This window comes from Apteryx mantelli, chromosome 3, assembly GCF_036417845.1.
Source record: "Apteryx mantelli isolate bAptMan1 chromosome 3, bAptMan1.hap1, whole genome shotgun sequence".
NCBI classification, from domain to species: Eukaryota; Metazoa; Chordata; class Aves; order Apterygiformes; family Apterygidae; genus Apteryx; species Apteryx mantelli.
In genome coordinates, this window is record NC_089980.1 from 38,329,543 (window position 1) to 38,344,319 (window position 14,777).

Below are 14,777 nucleotides of genomic sequence, written 5' to 3' on the forward strand. Positions count from 1 at the left end.
AATCATAGATAGGGGCAGTTGAAAATCACTGTTTACAAACTGTATTTTTAGCAACAGAATATTGTGCTATCATGTTCATGACTGTTATGGTTCCTACACATACAGCTTTACAGGCAGGCTCATACTGAACAAGAAACTGAACAAAAGTGTGGTGATACCCCACAAATTACAGACACACTAAATGAATGTAAACTACAGCTGGACGCCTGCCGAATGAAGGCAAGAGACCCTTTATCTCAGAAGAGCTTTCCTCCTGCAGGAAAAATGGAATTTCAATCCCTGCATTAACAACCTAGTAATATTTGAATTGCAAATGACTAGTGCATGTATCAGTTGCTTGACAATCTAGATATAAGAGACCGGAGCCATGGCTTGAAAGGACATTTGGCATGTATGATAAACCTATCACAGCTGTTACTATCATTCACTTTGCAGATTATTGTAAACAAACTTCAGCAACCCCAAAACATGCCATTCAAGGTGTTGCTGAAATTAGTTAACCTTTTGATTTAATTGCTTTTTGCACTTATGTTTGATTTATAAGCATCAAACCATGAAACCTCAAGCACTGCGCTTGTCTTTGCTTAACTGTGTCTACCCATAATACAGTCATTTATGTCCCTTTAAAAATATAGCTGTGTGTTTCCAATTATCGCTGCATTGCTTAAGATACCTCTTCTTCACAAAGAGCATGTATGAGTTGTTTCAAGACATCTGTAATAGGCTGGTTTTCAGCTTTTCGCTTTTCTAGTTTTGTCTCCAAAGCAGACACGTCAGGTTTAGCACTCTAAATGGAGGTAACAGAAAGAATGTCAATTACAAAACACCCTTCCCCCGAACAACTTGTCAGATCGCTTTAATAAAAGACAGACAAAATAATCCTCTCTCATAGTATAAGAAAATTTTAATCATTTATGATGCTTTTATCTGTTTAAGTAGTACATACTAATTGAAGATTTGAGTCAGAATATAGTTTAAAAAAGCATTAAGTAACATATCTACAAAGGTTAAATACTACTATTTCTCTCATACTAAGCTCTTTGTGTTCAGGGAATTAGGGTACAGAAGCCTGGTTCCTTTTCCATCTCTACTCTGCTCAGATCAGAGATGTAAAGACTTGACACTCCGCCATTAGTAGCAGGATTGATTTCCATAGCTCCTGCCACTCAGGTGGATCAGTGTAATTTACAAGTATGAATTAAGCCTCATACCACCACTGTTAGTTATCTAGAACTTAAAAAAAAAAATCTATATTTACCAGATAGGGAAACTGAGGCATGAAACTTCAGCCAACTCCAAGATCAAGCATCAGGTCTATACAAAAATCTGAATAGTCTTTACTCCTACTCTGGAAAGTAACCTCTGAACTTTAAGTGGCAGATTTAAATAATGTTAATATACTACCGTGACCTGAAAGCTATTGATTACACTTCATATAACATCCACACCCAAACATTATTACTACAGTAAAAACAAGCGTAGCTGTTGGTGAATTTACTTACTTCTGGAATGTTATCAGCAGACAGATTTTTTTTATGAGGAAGTAGTAACCTTACATCCTAAAATGTAATAAAACATAAGATATCACTAATCCAAGAAAAATGTTCAATTTATAAGCATATCATACTAAAAATGTTGTCAAGTTAATCCTATAATTATTATGTTTAAAAAAATCTGTATTTTGCAACGTTACTAGATTGACTTGAAACAGTACTTTTAAACTTATCTCTAAAACTTTCAGATGTGAGAATAAAAATAATTTCAACAATTAGTGAAGAATTACAGAAAGGTTAAAAGGCTTACATATAATAATCATAAAGGTACTTATTTTGCAAAGGAGACTATATTCACAGAGCACACATACTCCATTTTTTAGCTGCAAAGTAATTGCCATAGAAGAACAGACCTTAATTAATTCAGGAACTTGAGAGGAGTCCAGCAGTCTACAAATGCCGCTGTAGTGGGTTGTAGGGATAACTATATTCTGTATCAAGAGGTGGGGAAAAAATTATATGAGTTTTGAAACACAACCAAACTGAAATTTGTCTAACAGAAATTATCTCAGATGTAATTCAAGTCTCCAGCTCTTGCATGTCATTGAGAAGTGGTCTGGTTGTACTTAAAAGCAGCAATTTCAAATCTAATAGATACATGTCAGGCAGGACAGGCATTATGTAGCAAAAAATGAAATGGTACCATCTTCTTCAGCTGATGGAAGTATTGTCTCAAACGCTCCTCCTTGGCCTGTACCTCTGAGTCACTCATGCTGTCAATCAAGTGATAAAGAAAATAGCCAACAGCTTCTGTGGAAAAAAACAAGAGAAAGCATTCCACTAAAATTACTGAGACTGTCATGTTATCAAGATTAATTTATAAGAAATCATTTTGGTGTGAGATGTCACCCTGATGAGAGGCTCTGAAATGGCAACAATGATCATTGAGGCATAGAGATTATGTGGTTTGGGAGCACATATCTAACTGGTGAGTGAAAGGAATATTAATTATTTTCAGACCCAGTGACAGCTTTTCAGTACAGAATCTTACTTCAATCTATTTTTTCCACTACTGCGTGACAGAAGTGGTACTGCCCAAGGCCTTCCCCCCCTTTCCTGCCCGCTACCCCAAATAGTTGCCACAAATATTTTGTCATTGCTCGAAAGAAAAAACAGATTTCTAACACTTTGCATATTTATTCTGTATATTTTTACCCATTATATTCTATTACCAAGCTACATTAAATATTGCAATATAAATATAAAGCAAAAATATTATTTTAACCATAAGGTCAAGTAATACTGAAAGAGTTACCTATCAGCTAATGAAAATCAACATTAACAAATTTTAGCATACAGTACTACAGTTCTTATCTATTCAAGCATAAAATATATGAGGTCTTACTATTCAAGAATAGTAAGAAGCACCAATTGCTTGTTTTCTCAAAAGGTTAGCTTTCTCCATAAAAAACCCTCTGACAGGAAGGAAAAACTGTTTTTTAAATCCAGATTACATGAAAAAGCATACCTGTTACAAAATAGTAGATTTGGGATGTTAAGTACCATTTTGCTTCACAAAAATCAAAAGAGCTACCAAAGGTAAAATTAAATGGAAAGACTGTATTTTTTTTTTTTTTTTTTTTTTTTTTTTTAAGTTTTATACACTGATACTCTGTTCATTCTAAATCTCTATTTTGGTTAATATACTTAGAAAAATAAATAGTTATCAGTAAGACTTTCTTATAATTCCAGAAACGAAGAGATCTCATGGATCTCACAAAATATGCTCTGATTATTAGGATAAGGATTTTACCCAACATGTTTTCAAATTTCACTTTCAAAAAGAAGCAATCAGTGTTTACTGTTGTAATCTCTCAAACCCATCATTACACAGAAGAACGGATTTGTGGATAAATTACAATCATAGAAATTGAAACTCTACCAGTTGGTCCTGGAGGCGTCAGGCAATAACGTTCATCCTTGTACAACAGTTCTGTTATCTGGTAAGACAGAATAATCGTACATTGCAGTCAAAAGAAGCAAGTAAGGACAAATAGTATCTGAAATTGAATTCTCAAAATAATAAAGCATCTCTTTGCTAAGGTATTATTCTTTACCATATCATAGTAATTCACTAAAAAATACAAGGAAGGTTTTTTTTGTAAATAATAGGTTTTTCTTTAAAAAAATATATTGCAAACTGAAATGCTTTCTGAGGTATGGCAGTAAGACAGACACTCTACTATTCTGTTTATGTATCATTCTACAGAAAGTTAGCAATTGTAAGGCATTGTCTATAGTAAATATTAACCAGTGTCACTCCTGGAGATGCTAAAATTATGTTCCAATTTACCAGAAGGCTGAAATTGGCCCATAAAGCTTTTCTTTTTATATTTTTAAAGAAGCAAATTCGTGAATAAGAAAAGAACATGATATATCGTGCTCTACTAAATATAACTAGTATAATTGTTTTAAATAAGTGTAATTTTGAATGACAAAATATGTCCCCATAAAAATTAATTGCATCCTTTATACTTTAACTAAATTTAGCATCTGTTCCATCAGTCTTATACAAATTGAAGGAATAGGTAGATTTTACTTGATCTGGAAAAAAAAAAAAAAAGAAGCCTTTACCCTAGAGCCCCCACTTTCTATCTGCAAGTACTTAAGCTAAAGCATATCACATTTTAAAAATCCATTTGACTGTTTTTAAGGAAATTATTATCTTTACTCAAAATCCCAGTTTTTAACTATTTCAAGAATTTTGCTTTATCTGCTATGATTCTAGAATGCAATCTGAAATAAGCAGGAGGGGGATGCATTCTCACTGCCAAAGAGCTGTGTTTTAAGTAAAGACAGAAGGAAAGGAACCCTCACCTTCATTTGCTAATGGAAATGAATAAACAAAGCCAGAAAATACCAGATGTGCAATGAAATACCTTATCTATCACTTCTTATTCTACCAACAGCACGGACACTGTGGACAGTTAAACTACTGCTTTCTTCTGCTCCTTTGCCCTCACCCTCCTAAGACAAATCAACACAGAAGAACCTAGTACTATAATAAAAAAATAAAAAAGTCATGACAGCATAGTTCTCCTACTGAATCAAATGTTAGAGGATACTGAAAAGCATGGATTACAAAAAAAAAAAGAATATGCAATATTATTTTTAATGCTAAGTAAATTTTGATTTCCCAAGTTAGCAATTCTTGTTTTAGAAAAATTAATAAATGTATTTACTCATAAATCTGGCAAAGATGACAAAATGCACCCTTCCTCCATTGTGGAGATCAGCAAAACTAACTCTAAACACTGCTTTATGTGCAGACCACCATTATTTTAGTTCTCCAACTGTCCTTCAAGATTTTTTCCACAATGGGAGTATAGTGTAGGAGTTCCTCTTTTTTTCTTAAAACACAGAAAAGGAAGGATAGAGGCAGAGGACAAACATATCCTCTGACCATAATCTTTACACATCAGAAAAAGGTAGGAGAATAGAAAAAAAAAAATCTTTAACTTCACAGTTATATTTAATTTGTCTAATATGTCCACATTAAACAGTGGCTTTCCAAATTGCAATTTCTATTTCATCTTAAGATTTCCTTTCAAAACTTGAAATACATTGGAAAACATATGATACTTTATTAGTCAACAGGTACAATATCTAAGAAAAAGACAGAAAACAAAGGGCTTCCCTTCCCAAATTTGGTAACCACATCCCAGTCAGCATCTGCCAACATCTCCTTTATTCTAGTACTCTGCAAAAATATACTGTGGGATGTCTTTTCAAAGTAGTCCACCCCGGGGAGGGCAAGATGAGCAGCCATGTCCATTTGTAACTTAGGTCAGGTGTTTTCCTTCATTTGACTTTGCCTTCAGTTTAAGTTATATAATATAAACATGAAAATTCTGATTGTGCCTTGTTATTAGTTTAGAATTGGTGAGGGGACAGGAAGAAGGTTTTGTGGAAGGCAGGAAAAGGAAATAAAAAAAGTCAGATGGGAAAACCATGGCAGGCTTTGCTCGTGAAGCTACAGCTATACAGTAATAAAAACATGGATCTACAGAGAAATCAGAGTAGCATAAGCCACACAAAGTGGTAACACCACATTTTTTTTTCCACAACTACACTTACCAGTCCGATTTGAAAACACAATTTCATATAGTTGTATAATCTGACAGTCACTGACAAATGTCTTGTTCAAATTACAGGGGCCTGCAATCACCAGGTTCAGAACTCAGATTTACACTAATGCATTATAAACATGCAGTGCTTAAAGAACTTGATTTGAATCAATTTACAAAAGCTTTCATTTATTGCATTACTGTCTTCACTTACCTTGCTCCAAAGATGTACATCATCTGAGCTGAAGAGGGCAGCAAAGGATAAGAAATTAAAAGCAACAAAATGATTTTTTTACATTTGCATTCTTTTTTAAAAAATACAAACCGTATTAATGCTGATGATCTTATTAAAGCATTTAAAGGAAATTATTAAGATTAAATATTTAGCACATTGTTTAAAATGGACAATAATTTTATACAGAGTAAGAGTTGTACTTTTTATTCTACTGCATATAATCTTGTTTTCTACTAAGTAACTTTCAAAATAACACAATAATACAAACAAATAATGAAGACTAGTAAAGATTTTTAGTTTAATCTTTTATAAAATAAAAAAGTACAATTACCACATGATATCTCATTCTATTTAGCATTTCAAGAAAATGAGTTTCATGCAAACAAGTCATGCTACATAGCAAACAGTCAAAATGTGGAATTTGCTAGAAAAGAAGACTAGACTTCTGTACCTTAAAACTAGATTTTTAATATGGATGGATAACCATGGACACCTAAAAATGTCTTTATATGATGCCAAAAAAAAAAGAAAAGTCATCTCTCACTTAAGGTATAATGCTTATCATAGAAAGTAACTAAAAAACAAAACACAGAAGAGAGTTCTCCTTTCTTCCCTCATAGAGTAAGGCAGAACTAGATGGAAAACACTCCTCTGCACAGCATCAGATTACAACCAAAAATAGAATGCCAAGCAGTTCGATAAAGTATAAAAACTGTCACTGGTTCCTGTAATTTGCAAAACATCAATATTCTATCTAGAAGCTATAGCTGTAAACTGTAAAAGTTCAGGGCTTTATTTTATTTAGGAGGCTCAAGCCTATGAATCATTTATTCTTTTTGTGCTGCTGCCACTTGTATTTGAAAATGAGTCAAATACAGATCCACAGAGAGAACAAAATGCTATCTGTGAGGTTAGTTAAGCTTTCTGGGGCAAACTAGCTCCACCACTGACAGCATGATAATGAATGGCTGATATCAAATGCATCAATTTCCCAAAGTACTTGACTTTGAAATAGCAATGGTACTTCAGGTAGATAGAACAGGAATACTTTGAAGCAGCAACTAGAGAACAGTAGCTTCAATAGAAATCCGTAAATTAGTTTACTATAGACATTGTTCATGTATCCCTTGTGTCCATACCCTAGGCTTTCGTATGTCAGTCCTAAACTCTGCTCGTTTGAGTGTTCAAGGCCAGCATTTAGTTACCAAATTTTACTGAACTTAGGTCTTGAAAAAGGTATGGTGATAACCCATATATTTTTCTTCTAACCTACCATACACTGAATCTTCATTTTTTAGGCTGTTCTAGCTGCTCAGTTTAAAAATAAAAAGGAAATGTGAATTGGCATGCTTTCTGAAACAGTATGAAGGTCAATTCAGACACAGCCAAGACTAGTAGGTGGCTCCTGAAGCCAGGCAACAATGAAGGCAGACAAGAAAAATTAAGAACAAATCCCAAAACTGTTTTGCCACATTTACAAGTGGCAAGGAGAAGGGGCAACAGTAAACTGACAGACGTCAAGCAAAATATTTAATTTCCCTCAGAATCCTGAGTTTTTAGCTCAAGCATTCAATAACAATTTAAATCGTAACAGTGGTAACTTTCCCTACTGAGAGGAGAGTTTCACTGCTGAGGAGAGTAACTGTTCCACTTAAGGAGAGCATGATTCTTCAGCAGCTAATTTTCACCATTCAAGTTGATAATGCTTTAAAAGTTACTTCAATTGCATTCTGAGCATCTGCACAACTCGTCGGTAGCAGGGGTATTTCATGCTAGCATGGGTAGGGAGGTGTGGCAAACATTAGTATAGCTTCCTTTCTAGTGCGAGTCCTACTTTAATGGGATGTTTATCTGTACTTGCAGACAGAAAATGCATTTTAAGAAGCCATTATTTTAATTAATACATCTGAAATAGATGATTCTGGGGCTGACTAATAGAGGGAACACTAAAATATCCCTGTTTGATCTAGAACATTATTGCACTTATCCTTTGGAAGTCAAGGTCAGTTTGGGTCTAGTTAACACGCCCAATTTGTACACTGGCTTGCATTTTCTCCTTCTTTTCCCTTGGTAGACCATGATCGGCTAGCCAGAACTTGCATTTTTACTAGGAAATTATTTTGGCCATATTCATCTGTTACGTGTTACCATATCTAACCTAAACATAGCTGCATTTCATAATCATGACAAAATTTTAGGAACTAGCTGCTGACACAGTTAATAAAATCAGCCTTTAGACTCTGGCCCTGAGTAATACTTAGGTGACTTTCGTGGTTCCCAGTGGTGGAGATACACTGCAGAACAATTCATTCATAGCCCTAAACATTTGACTGGGGTAAACAGGCAACAACAGAAATGCTTGTTAATTCACACAGGTTTTCATAAGCCTAAGATAACCTTGCAAGTAACTAGAAATGCTTCCATACAAAATGGGACCATGTGGCTGTAAATAAAAAATCATCACAATGCAGCACAATCCTAGGTATTAAGTGTGAGCATTCAGGAGCCCTATGAGCCCGGGGGGCACAGGAAGATACCAGATGGGGACAGCGTAGCACAATATGCCTGGTTTACTTTAATTCCTAATGGCGATAATCTTTAGTGGAATCATAGATTTACGTGGCAGTTTATAACACAAAAGTTAACAAAAATAAAATACCAAATGTTTCCTACCCTGAGGAATTTATACACTGTCAGATACCAGAGAATAAACAAGATTTATATAACCTCAGAACAGTAAAGTTACTTTAAACCCAATAAATATAATCCTCCAAAGGAGCCCTCAGCTACAGCAGAGGTAAGGAAACCAGGGGGAGCAGAGAGGAACAAAGGTAATCCTCAGATCTGGTACAGCTGGAACCCTACTTTTAAATTCTCCAACACAGGGTGAAAAAAAAAAAAAAAAAAAAAAATCCTACACAGACTTAAGGTTAAGGAGGGAAAACAAGAGAGGGAACTTTGCTACAGAGAAAAAAGGCATTCATACAGCAAACTTACCTTTTAAATCCCCAAATGAGGCTGTTTCTAAAATGGCGAATATCAATAGAGGGTGTGCCTGACGAAGACACTGTAAATGAAACAAATGTTTCTAAATAGTCATTCTAAAGAAAAGGTCCAAACTCCAACACATCAACTGGTCATGTAAATCAGGACTTAGTAGAAAAATATTTTGGTTTAGTAAATGCTGACCAATGTTTGTAAATCAAGAAACTCTTCTAAGAATACCGTGGTATTTGAAAAAGCCCTGGCTTTTATCAGCTCTTAATATGCTCCCTTTCCAAAGGGATCAAATTTAAAAGGGAGATTTTGACCTTTCATTGCCTTTACAACCAATAGTTAATACCTGTTAGTCTTCTGTGCAATTTAATATTAGGAATATGGACCCTTTCTGTAAAAATTTAACAAGACCAAAGAAAAACTCTGTTAAAACAAAACAAAAAACTAAACAACTCTAAACAAGAAAACTTAAGACAGTAGCCCTGGAACAAAAAAAGAGATCCACCACCAGAAAATGGCTTGCTATTTGAGTTTCAGTCTAAATGCCTGCCTTAAAGTAGGCTTCACAACTTTAATGTTTTTACAATATTTTCTTAGGTGTTTGTTTCTGCTCTGCTCATATACTTGACAAGAAATAAAAATAAGATTAATCTAAAGTGCTATTCACAGAATTAAGTTAAACATAAAGGGGGGGGGAACCCCACCCTTTAGTAGCCCTGAGCTGTAACAATTCTAAATGCTGATATTTACAATGTTGGATAAACACAAAAGAAACAGTAATAGGATTTAAACTCAGATGTCCCTTAGAGCTCATCTACATTTATGCCCTACGACCTCATCTTTACATCTTTTCTTGGCTAAATATTTCAAATCGTTATACCTTCTCCACCCAAAATAGCTGTCTTTCATTCCAGCATCATAGTCCCACAAAGAAAAAACAGCAGTAGAAACATTTAGGTCCTGCATGAAGTTATCATCATCTAAATTCAGTATTACAATAGAATTAACTGCTCTGAAAAAATGAGGGGTTGAAAAGGAGCCTCTGGGTCCCTTCAGCAAGGCCTACAATACTGTATGAGGTAAAAGACAACTGAAATAGAAACACCAGTTCTTTCAGAACTTGGGAAGTAAAAGGCAGAATAAACACACACTAGACTACTCCTTAGTCTAACTCCAAGCATTTCAAAACTTAAAACAAATGTTGTAAATGTTTAAATGTTTTATTTTAGTTCGAAAGTCTCGGGTGAAGTTGATTTAAGAGATCCTCAACACAAATCTTCCTCCAGTAGCCCATGAAACTTTTTGCTCATACAAAGGCAAGCATAAAGCATCTTAGCGTGCTCAGCTGCTGCTGACAGTCAGCAACCTGGTTTCCTTAGCAACAAACAAGCCTGAGAAAAGCAAGCGGCTGACAGGGAAGGGGAATGAACAAAAAAGGGAGAAAGCAGCTCTCAGTACCCTGTCTTCTGGGCCTACGTTCCTTGGCTGAGGCTTCAGAGTTTTCATCTTGTCAGGAGCACAAATCTTGGGAGGAGAAGCTGAATCAATACGCTTAGATAGCAACCAGCATTAATACCCAACCTTCACCTTCCCTGACTACACTGAGGAGACAGTCTTGAACTATTTTCCATATCACATCTATTTTTCCTCTTTGTAATACTGCAAAAGCAGCCAATCCAAAAAAATTCACCTGTTTAATATCTGTGCCTTACCATTTCTTAGGTGCTAATTAGATTTATCAGCATTCATTTCAGCTTGGTAGACTATTTACAGGAGTACCTTCCTTTAAAGCTCAAGTTCAAAAGCAATTCTGCAGGACACCATGAATTATTAACCCTTGTCTTTGTAGAAAGAAATACCTCTACAAGAATTAAAGTCAACACACAGACAACAGCTAAATAATATATTATGTAAGACTAATTTCATGACAGCAAGACAGCATACAGCCTGTTGATAACACATTCAAAACCGACTTTTCCAGTCAACCAAAATGGGGTGTATGTGGGATCCCTACTTTTTCATGTAGGCAAAACCCACAAATATTTCAGTTTCCAGGAGCAATTTCATTGCTCCTAGTAAATAGCCATCCTTTCAAAAAAATTCAAAGGCAGGAAGTCTACATTTTTTCATGGTTAATGCTTTTTGTTGGAATAAGAACAAAAGACAGCAGAATGTAGGGTCAATCTCAAAGATTGATACATTACAAGAATTAACTAACTAGTTAATACAAGAATTAACTAATTAGTTAATACCTACTTATTTTGTTTTCAGCATCATTTGTATTACCTATTGGAATCCAAAAAACAAATGCAATTGACATACTGAGTTTTATAGGAACACTTTTTAGAAGTTTAGACGTTTTAGAAGTTTAATATTAATTTGGCTTCTTACTGTGACTTTTTTCATCTTAGATGAACAGAAGATTACTTTCAGTTTTACTATTAGCTTCCAGCTAATGTTATTTTCAAGTCTCACTACAGTTTCCCAAGGCCATGGTGTACTGATCACAAACAGCTACCTGTTTAAACTTTTGCCTCAACCTTGGACAAATAAAACTGCTGTTTAAAAAGGGATTCTTCTGTATCAGACTTAGTCTAAATTCAGGGGTTTTATTAACGAATCGGTACAGTAGGAAACAAATCTTGTTTGTTTTAAATTTTGAAAAGGAACAGGCATATTCCTAGTTAACCATGCAAGTCATCCCATTGTAACTATTCAAATAATGATGCATAGTAACTTTTGCAAGCACTGAGCATCAGAACAGTCTTTGGAGAAAATCTTGGTGTTAAATCATTAATTTATGCTATCACCTAATTACCTTGTCAAATTCATATACGCAGTTTCCACAGACTAACACACCAGGACAGCATCCTCAATTTATTGTCAATACTGATTAGTTCTTTAAATTTGATTCAGTCATTAATATTCTGTAGTACTTCAGAGCCATATTGTTAGACTACCATCACATTGTAACTGGTGCCATGAACATAAAACAGAAACAATCCTGCATCAAAGTCTTTAGAGACATCATGCAAGGGACATTTTTTCCTGAAGCCTTCTTGAAATACCTATGACAGAATTCTAATCAGTGCATGAGGCTGTGATTTCTAAGTATATTATATAAGTAAATTTTATGGCCCATTTCAATATAAAAAAGCTTTGAACAAAGATATGTTGTCTGGAATTGGCAGTTTCAAAGAACAGTCTGACATCTTTTCATAGATGACCTCACATAATAAAAGCCTTGCTACATCCATCCTTTTCTCAAATATCTTTAAACCTCATATATTAATATATGTACATCTCAGTCTAAAACCAACCTATGAGCAGTACTGTAAGTACATGGTAACATGCAACATTAGAGATACTTACACAGAGAAAGAACATTTTCCAGACTTCCATGTGCTGCTTCATATCTTATTTCTGCTATATAGAATCCAACAGTTTCAAACAGGCAGTTATTTTCCTAGAGATAAAAATCAATCATTATAAACAAACACAGAGAAGACATTCTGACACTTAGTATTTAACACTTCCTTCCCACGGGACACTGGCATTTTTGTATTGATACTTGATGAGGACACAGAATGTGCTCTACAGAAGTCTACACAGCTAGCTAGATGAATTGCTGCTGATCAGAATTTATCCAGTTTTTGTACTGAAACCAATTGCAGGAAAGAATGGTACCAAAAGCACAAATACAGAGGGACAGTTAAAAGTTTTTCAACCTGCAATCCTGAATTCTTGAACAAATGAAAAACAATGCATTAAGACTAATTAATTACTGAAATAGTAATACTTCTCACACCCAGTAAAAGAAAGAACATCATTATTTTATTATGTTTATATTTATTTATTATTTAGTTCTTACCACTTATGGAAACAAAAAAGCTAGCAAGACTGAAGTAAAATATTTTCATTAGTTCTGAAAAGGAGAAAGAAAGGAAGCAAGAGAAAGGCATGGTAAACAAGCCATCAGTAAAACAAGTGTTTCAGAAATAATCTAAAATATACCAAACAGGCTTGATCATACCAACCTCATGTTTAGAGCACTGTTGGGATTTAAATCTTTCAAAGAACATATAGAGAAACAAACTATGCAACAGTTACTTTTATGAATTCTGAATTTAAACTCACCTGCAGCTGAGTACGGGCAGTCTCAGTATCAGCAAAATTTTTAAAAACATAGTCTGTGTAGGTTTCTGTATCGAGTTCAACCCCCAACTCATGCATCACTTTGAGGACCTCAAAGACACCTATCAAAGCAAAATTGGAGAAACTAACATTTCAGAACATTTAAACATTTCAGAAAATGAAACTTGAGAAAAAAAATAAGAAAAAAAATTGCTTTTCAAAAATAAAAAAGGGACTTCTCCACTTCTCTCACTGTACCTGTAATGCAAAATTCTGAATTTTTATTTTAGTTACTGTATTATCAAAATGAGCAAACTCTAGGTTAGTTTGGAAATTTCTAGTATACAAAGTCATTTTCTAACCTAGGGAAAGATATGCTAATTACTGTTAGTCATTTCACAACACATCTTTTAAAGCTATATATTAATATCAATATCACCATGCCTGAAAAAAGAAAACTAATCTGAAATTTATTCTAATGTATATAACCATTTTCAAGCTAAAAATGCATTCTTCAACATGTAATATATTCTTAGCTTTGTTCCTAGCACCCAGCCCTAATTAATAGACCAGCTTTCAAGATTTCCATAGATTTGTATAAAAGAAAATAACATTTTTGTAATCAAATGTGTTGATTAGTCTTCGTTTCAATAAATCAGTTTCTACTTGGAAATTCAGAGAAAGTCTGGAGCATCCCAAATTCCCACAAACCCCAATGAAGCTATGTCATAACTTGCACAACATTCCGATCAATTCGACCAACCAGACTTTATATCATTATTGTAGATATGCATTTGAAGACAAAGAATACCAAATTTTAATAGAGTTCAGCAAACACTTTTAAAGCATATTTTGTGCTGCTTTTTAATTGCTTACATTCTTCTGATTTGCAGAAACTTCCTACAATAGCCCTAGCTAGCAAACTCTGAACTCCTGTCAAAACCTATACAGGTATTACCATTTTCTGCTGGTCTAAAAATGATTTGTCAATTGCTGCAGGACACCAGTACCAAATAGCATATGTTTTTTTCAACTTGCATTTCATACTTATTACTTTAAAAATGTAAAGTTTCCCAAAGTCCCTGTCTTTGCCCTGGAGTGCCACCTACGGAAAAGTGACACTTCCATGAATATTTTATGCAGTGCACTACGGTGCAAATAATCAAATGTGAATTCCCTTTGAGCACTTAAAAATACATGCAGGCAAGTCACACTAGATTAAAGTCACACCATCTGTTCAAGTTTGCCTTAAACAAAACTCTGTCCAATTTTGGCCCAGAATCTGCAAAATTATGAATAAAGAATTAATTACAATAAGTCCTTCCTGATACCTTTCAAATTTTGACAGCTAGTTTCTATTTCACGTTTGCAGCTTCTCAGAAAATGTATTAAGCCCTTTTATGTTAAAACCTTTTCAAAAGTAACCAAGTTCAAATCTGTATCACTAGAAGTAACTGTCTGAAGACTGAACTAGATACCACAGCGAATGAGGTGCAGTAGCCTCAGGAGATTCAGGCTCAAGTGTGTCTTTAGAAAAGAGCAGAAAATGCATCCCCATTGCCTAGTAGACATCTATCACAAAAGGATTACACTACCTGGCACAGTTCCTGAGCAGAAAAGGACACGTATGAACATGAGCAGAAGACTGTGATGAAGACTAAGGTACACCAATGACAATACCAAACACAGCTAAATTAATCACAAATTAAAAAACAAAAAACAAAAACAAGAAAACAAACAACAAAAAGAACAATGATGGCACATTTTTCTTCATCTCTAAGATTGCTGATG

At 34.4% G+C, this 14,777-nt stretch overlaps 1 protein-coding gene across 2 annotated transcripts in view; it reads right to left on the reverse strand.

The window, feature by feature from the left end:
• LRPPRC (leucine rich pentatricopeptide repeat containing) overlaps positions 1-14,777 on the reverse strand; it is a 98,768-nt gene that overhangs the window by 58,429 nt on the left and 25,562 nt on the right. For both annotated transcript variants that reach the window (XM_067293149.1, XM_067293150.1), the window contains exons 12-20: positions 12,990-13,108; positions 12,225-12,318; positions 8,853-8,922; positions 5,835-5,862; positions 3,436-3,493; positions 2,197-2,303; positions 1,907-1,984; positions 1,503-1,559; positions 674-787 (exon numbers count right to left, since the gene is read on the reverse strand). In XM_067293149.1, the coding sequence (XP_067149250.1) occupies positions 674-787; positions 1,503-1,559; positions 1,907-1,984; positions 2,197-2,303; positions 3,436-3,493; positions 5,835-5,862; positions 8,853-8,922; positions 12,225-12,318; positions 12,990-13,108 (725 nt within the window). The remainder of the gene's footprint in view (positions 1-673; positions 788-1,502; positions 1,560-1,906; positions 1,985-2,196; positions 2,304-3,435; positions 3,494-5,834; positions 5,863-8,852; positions 8,923-12,224; positions 12,319-12,989; positions 13,109-14,777) is intronic.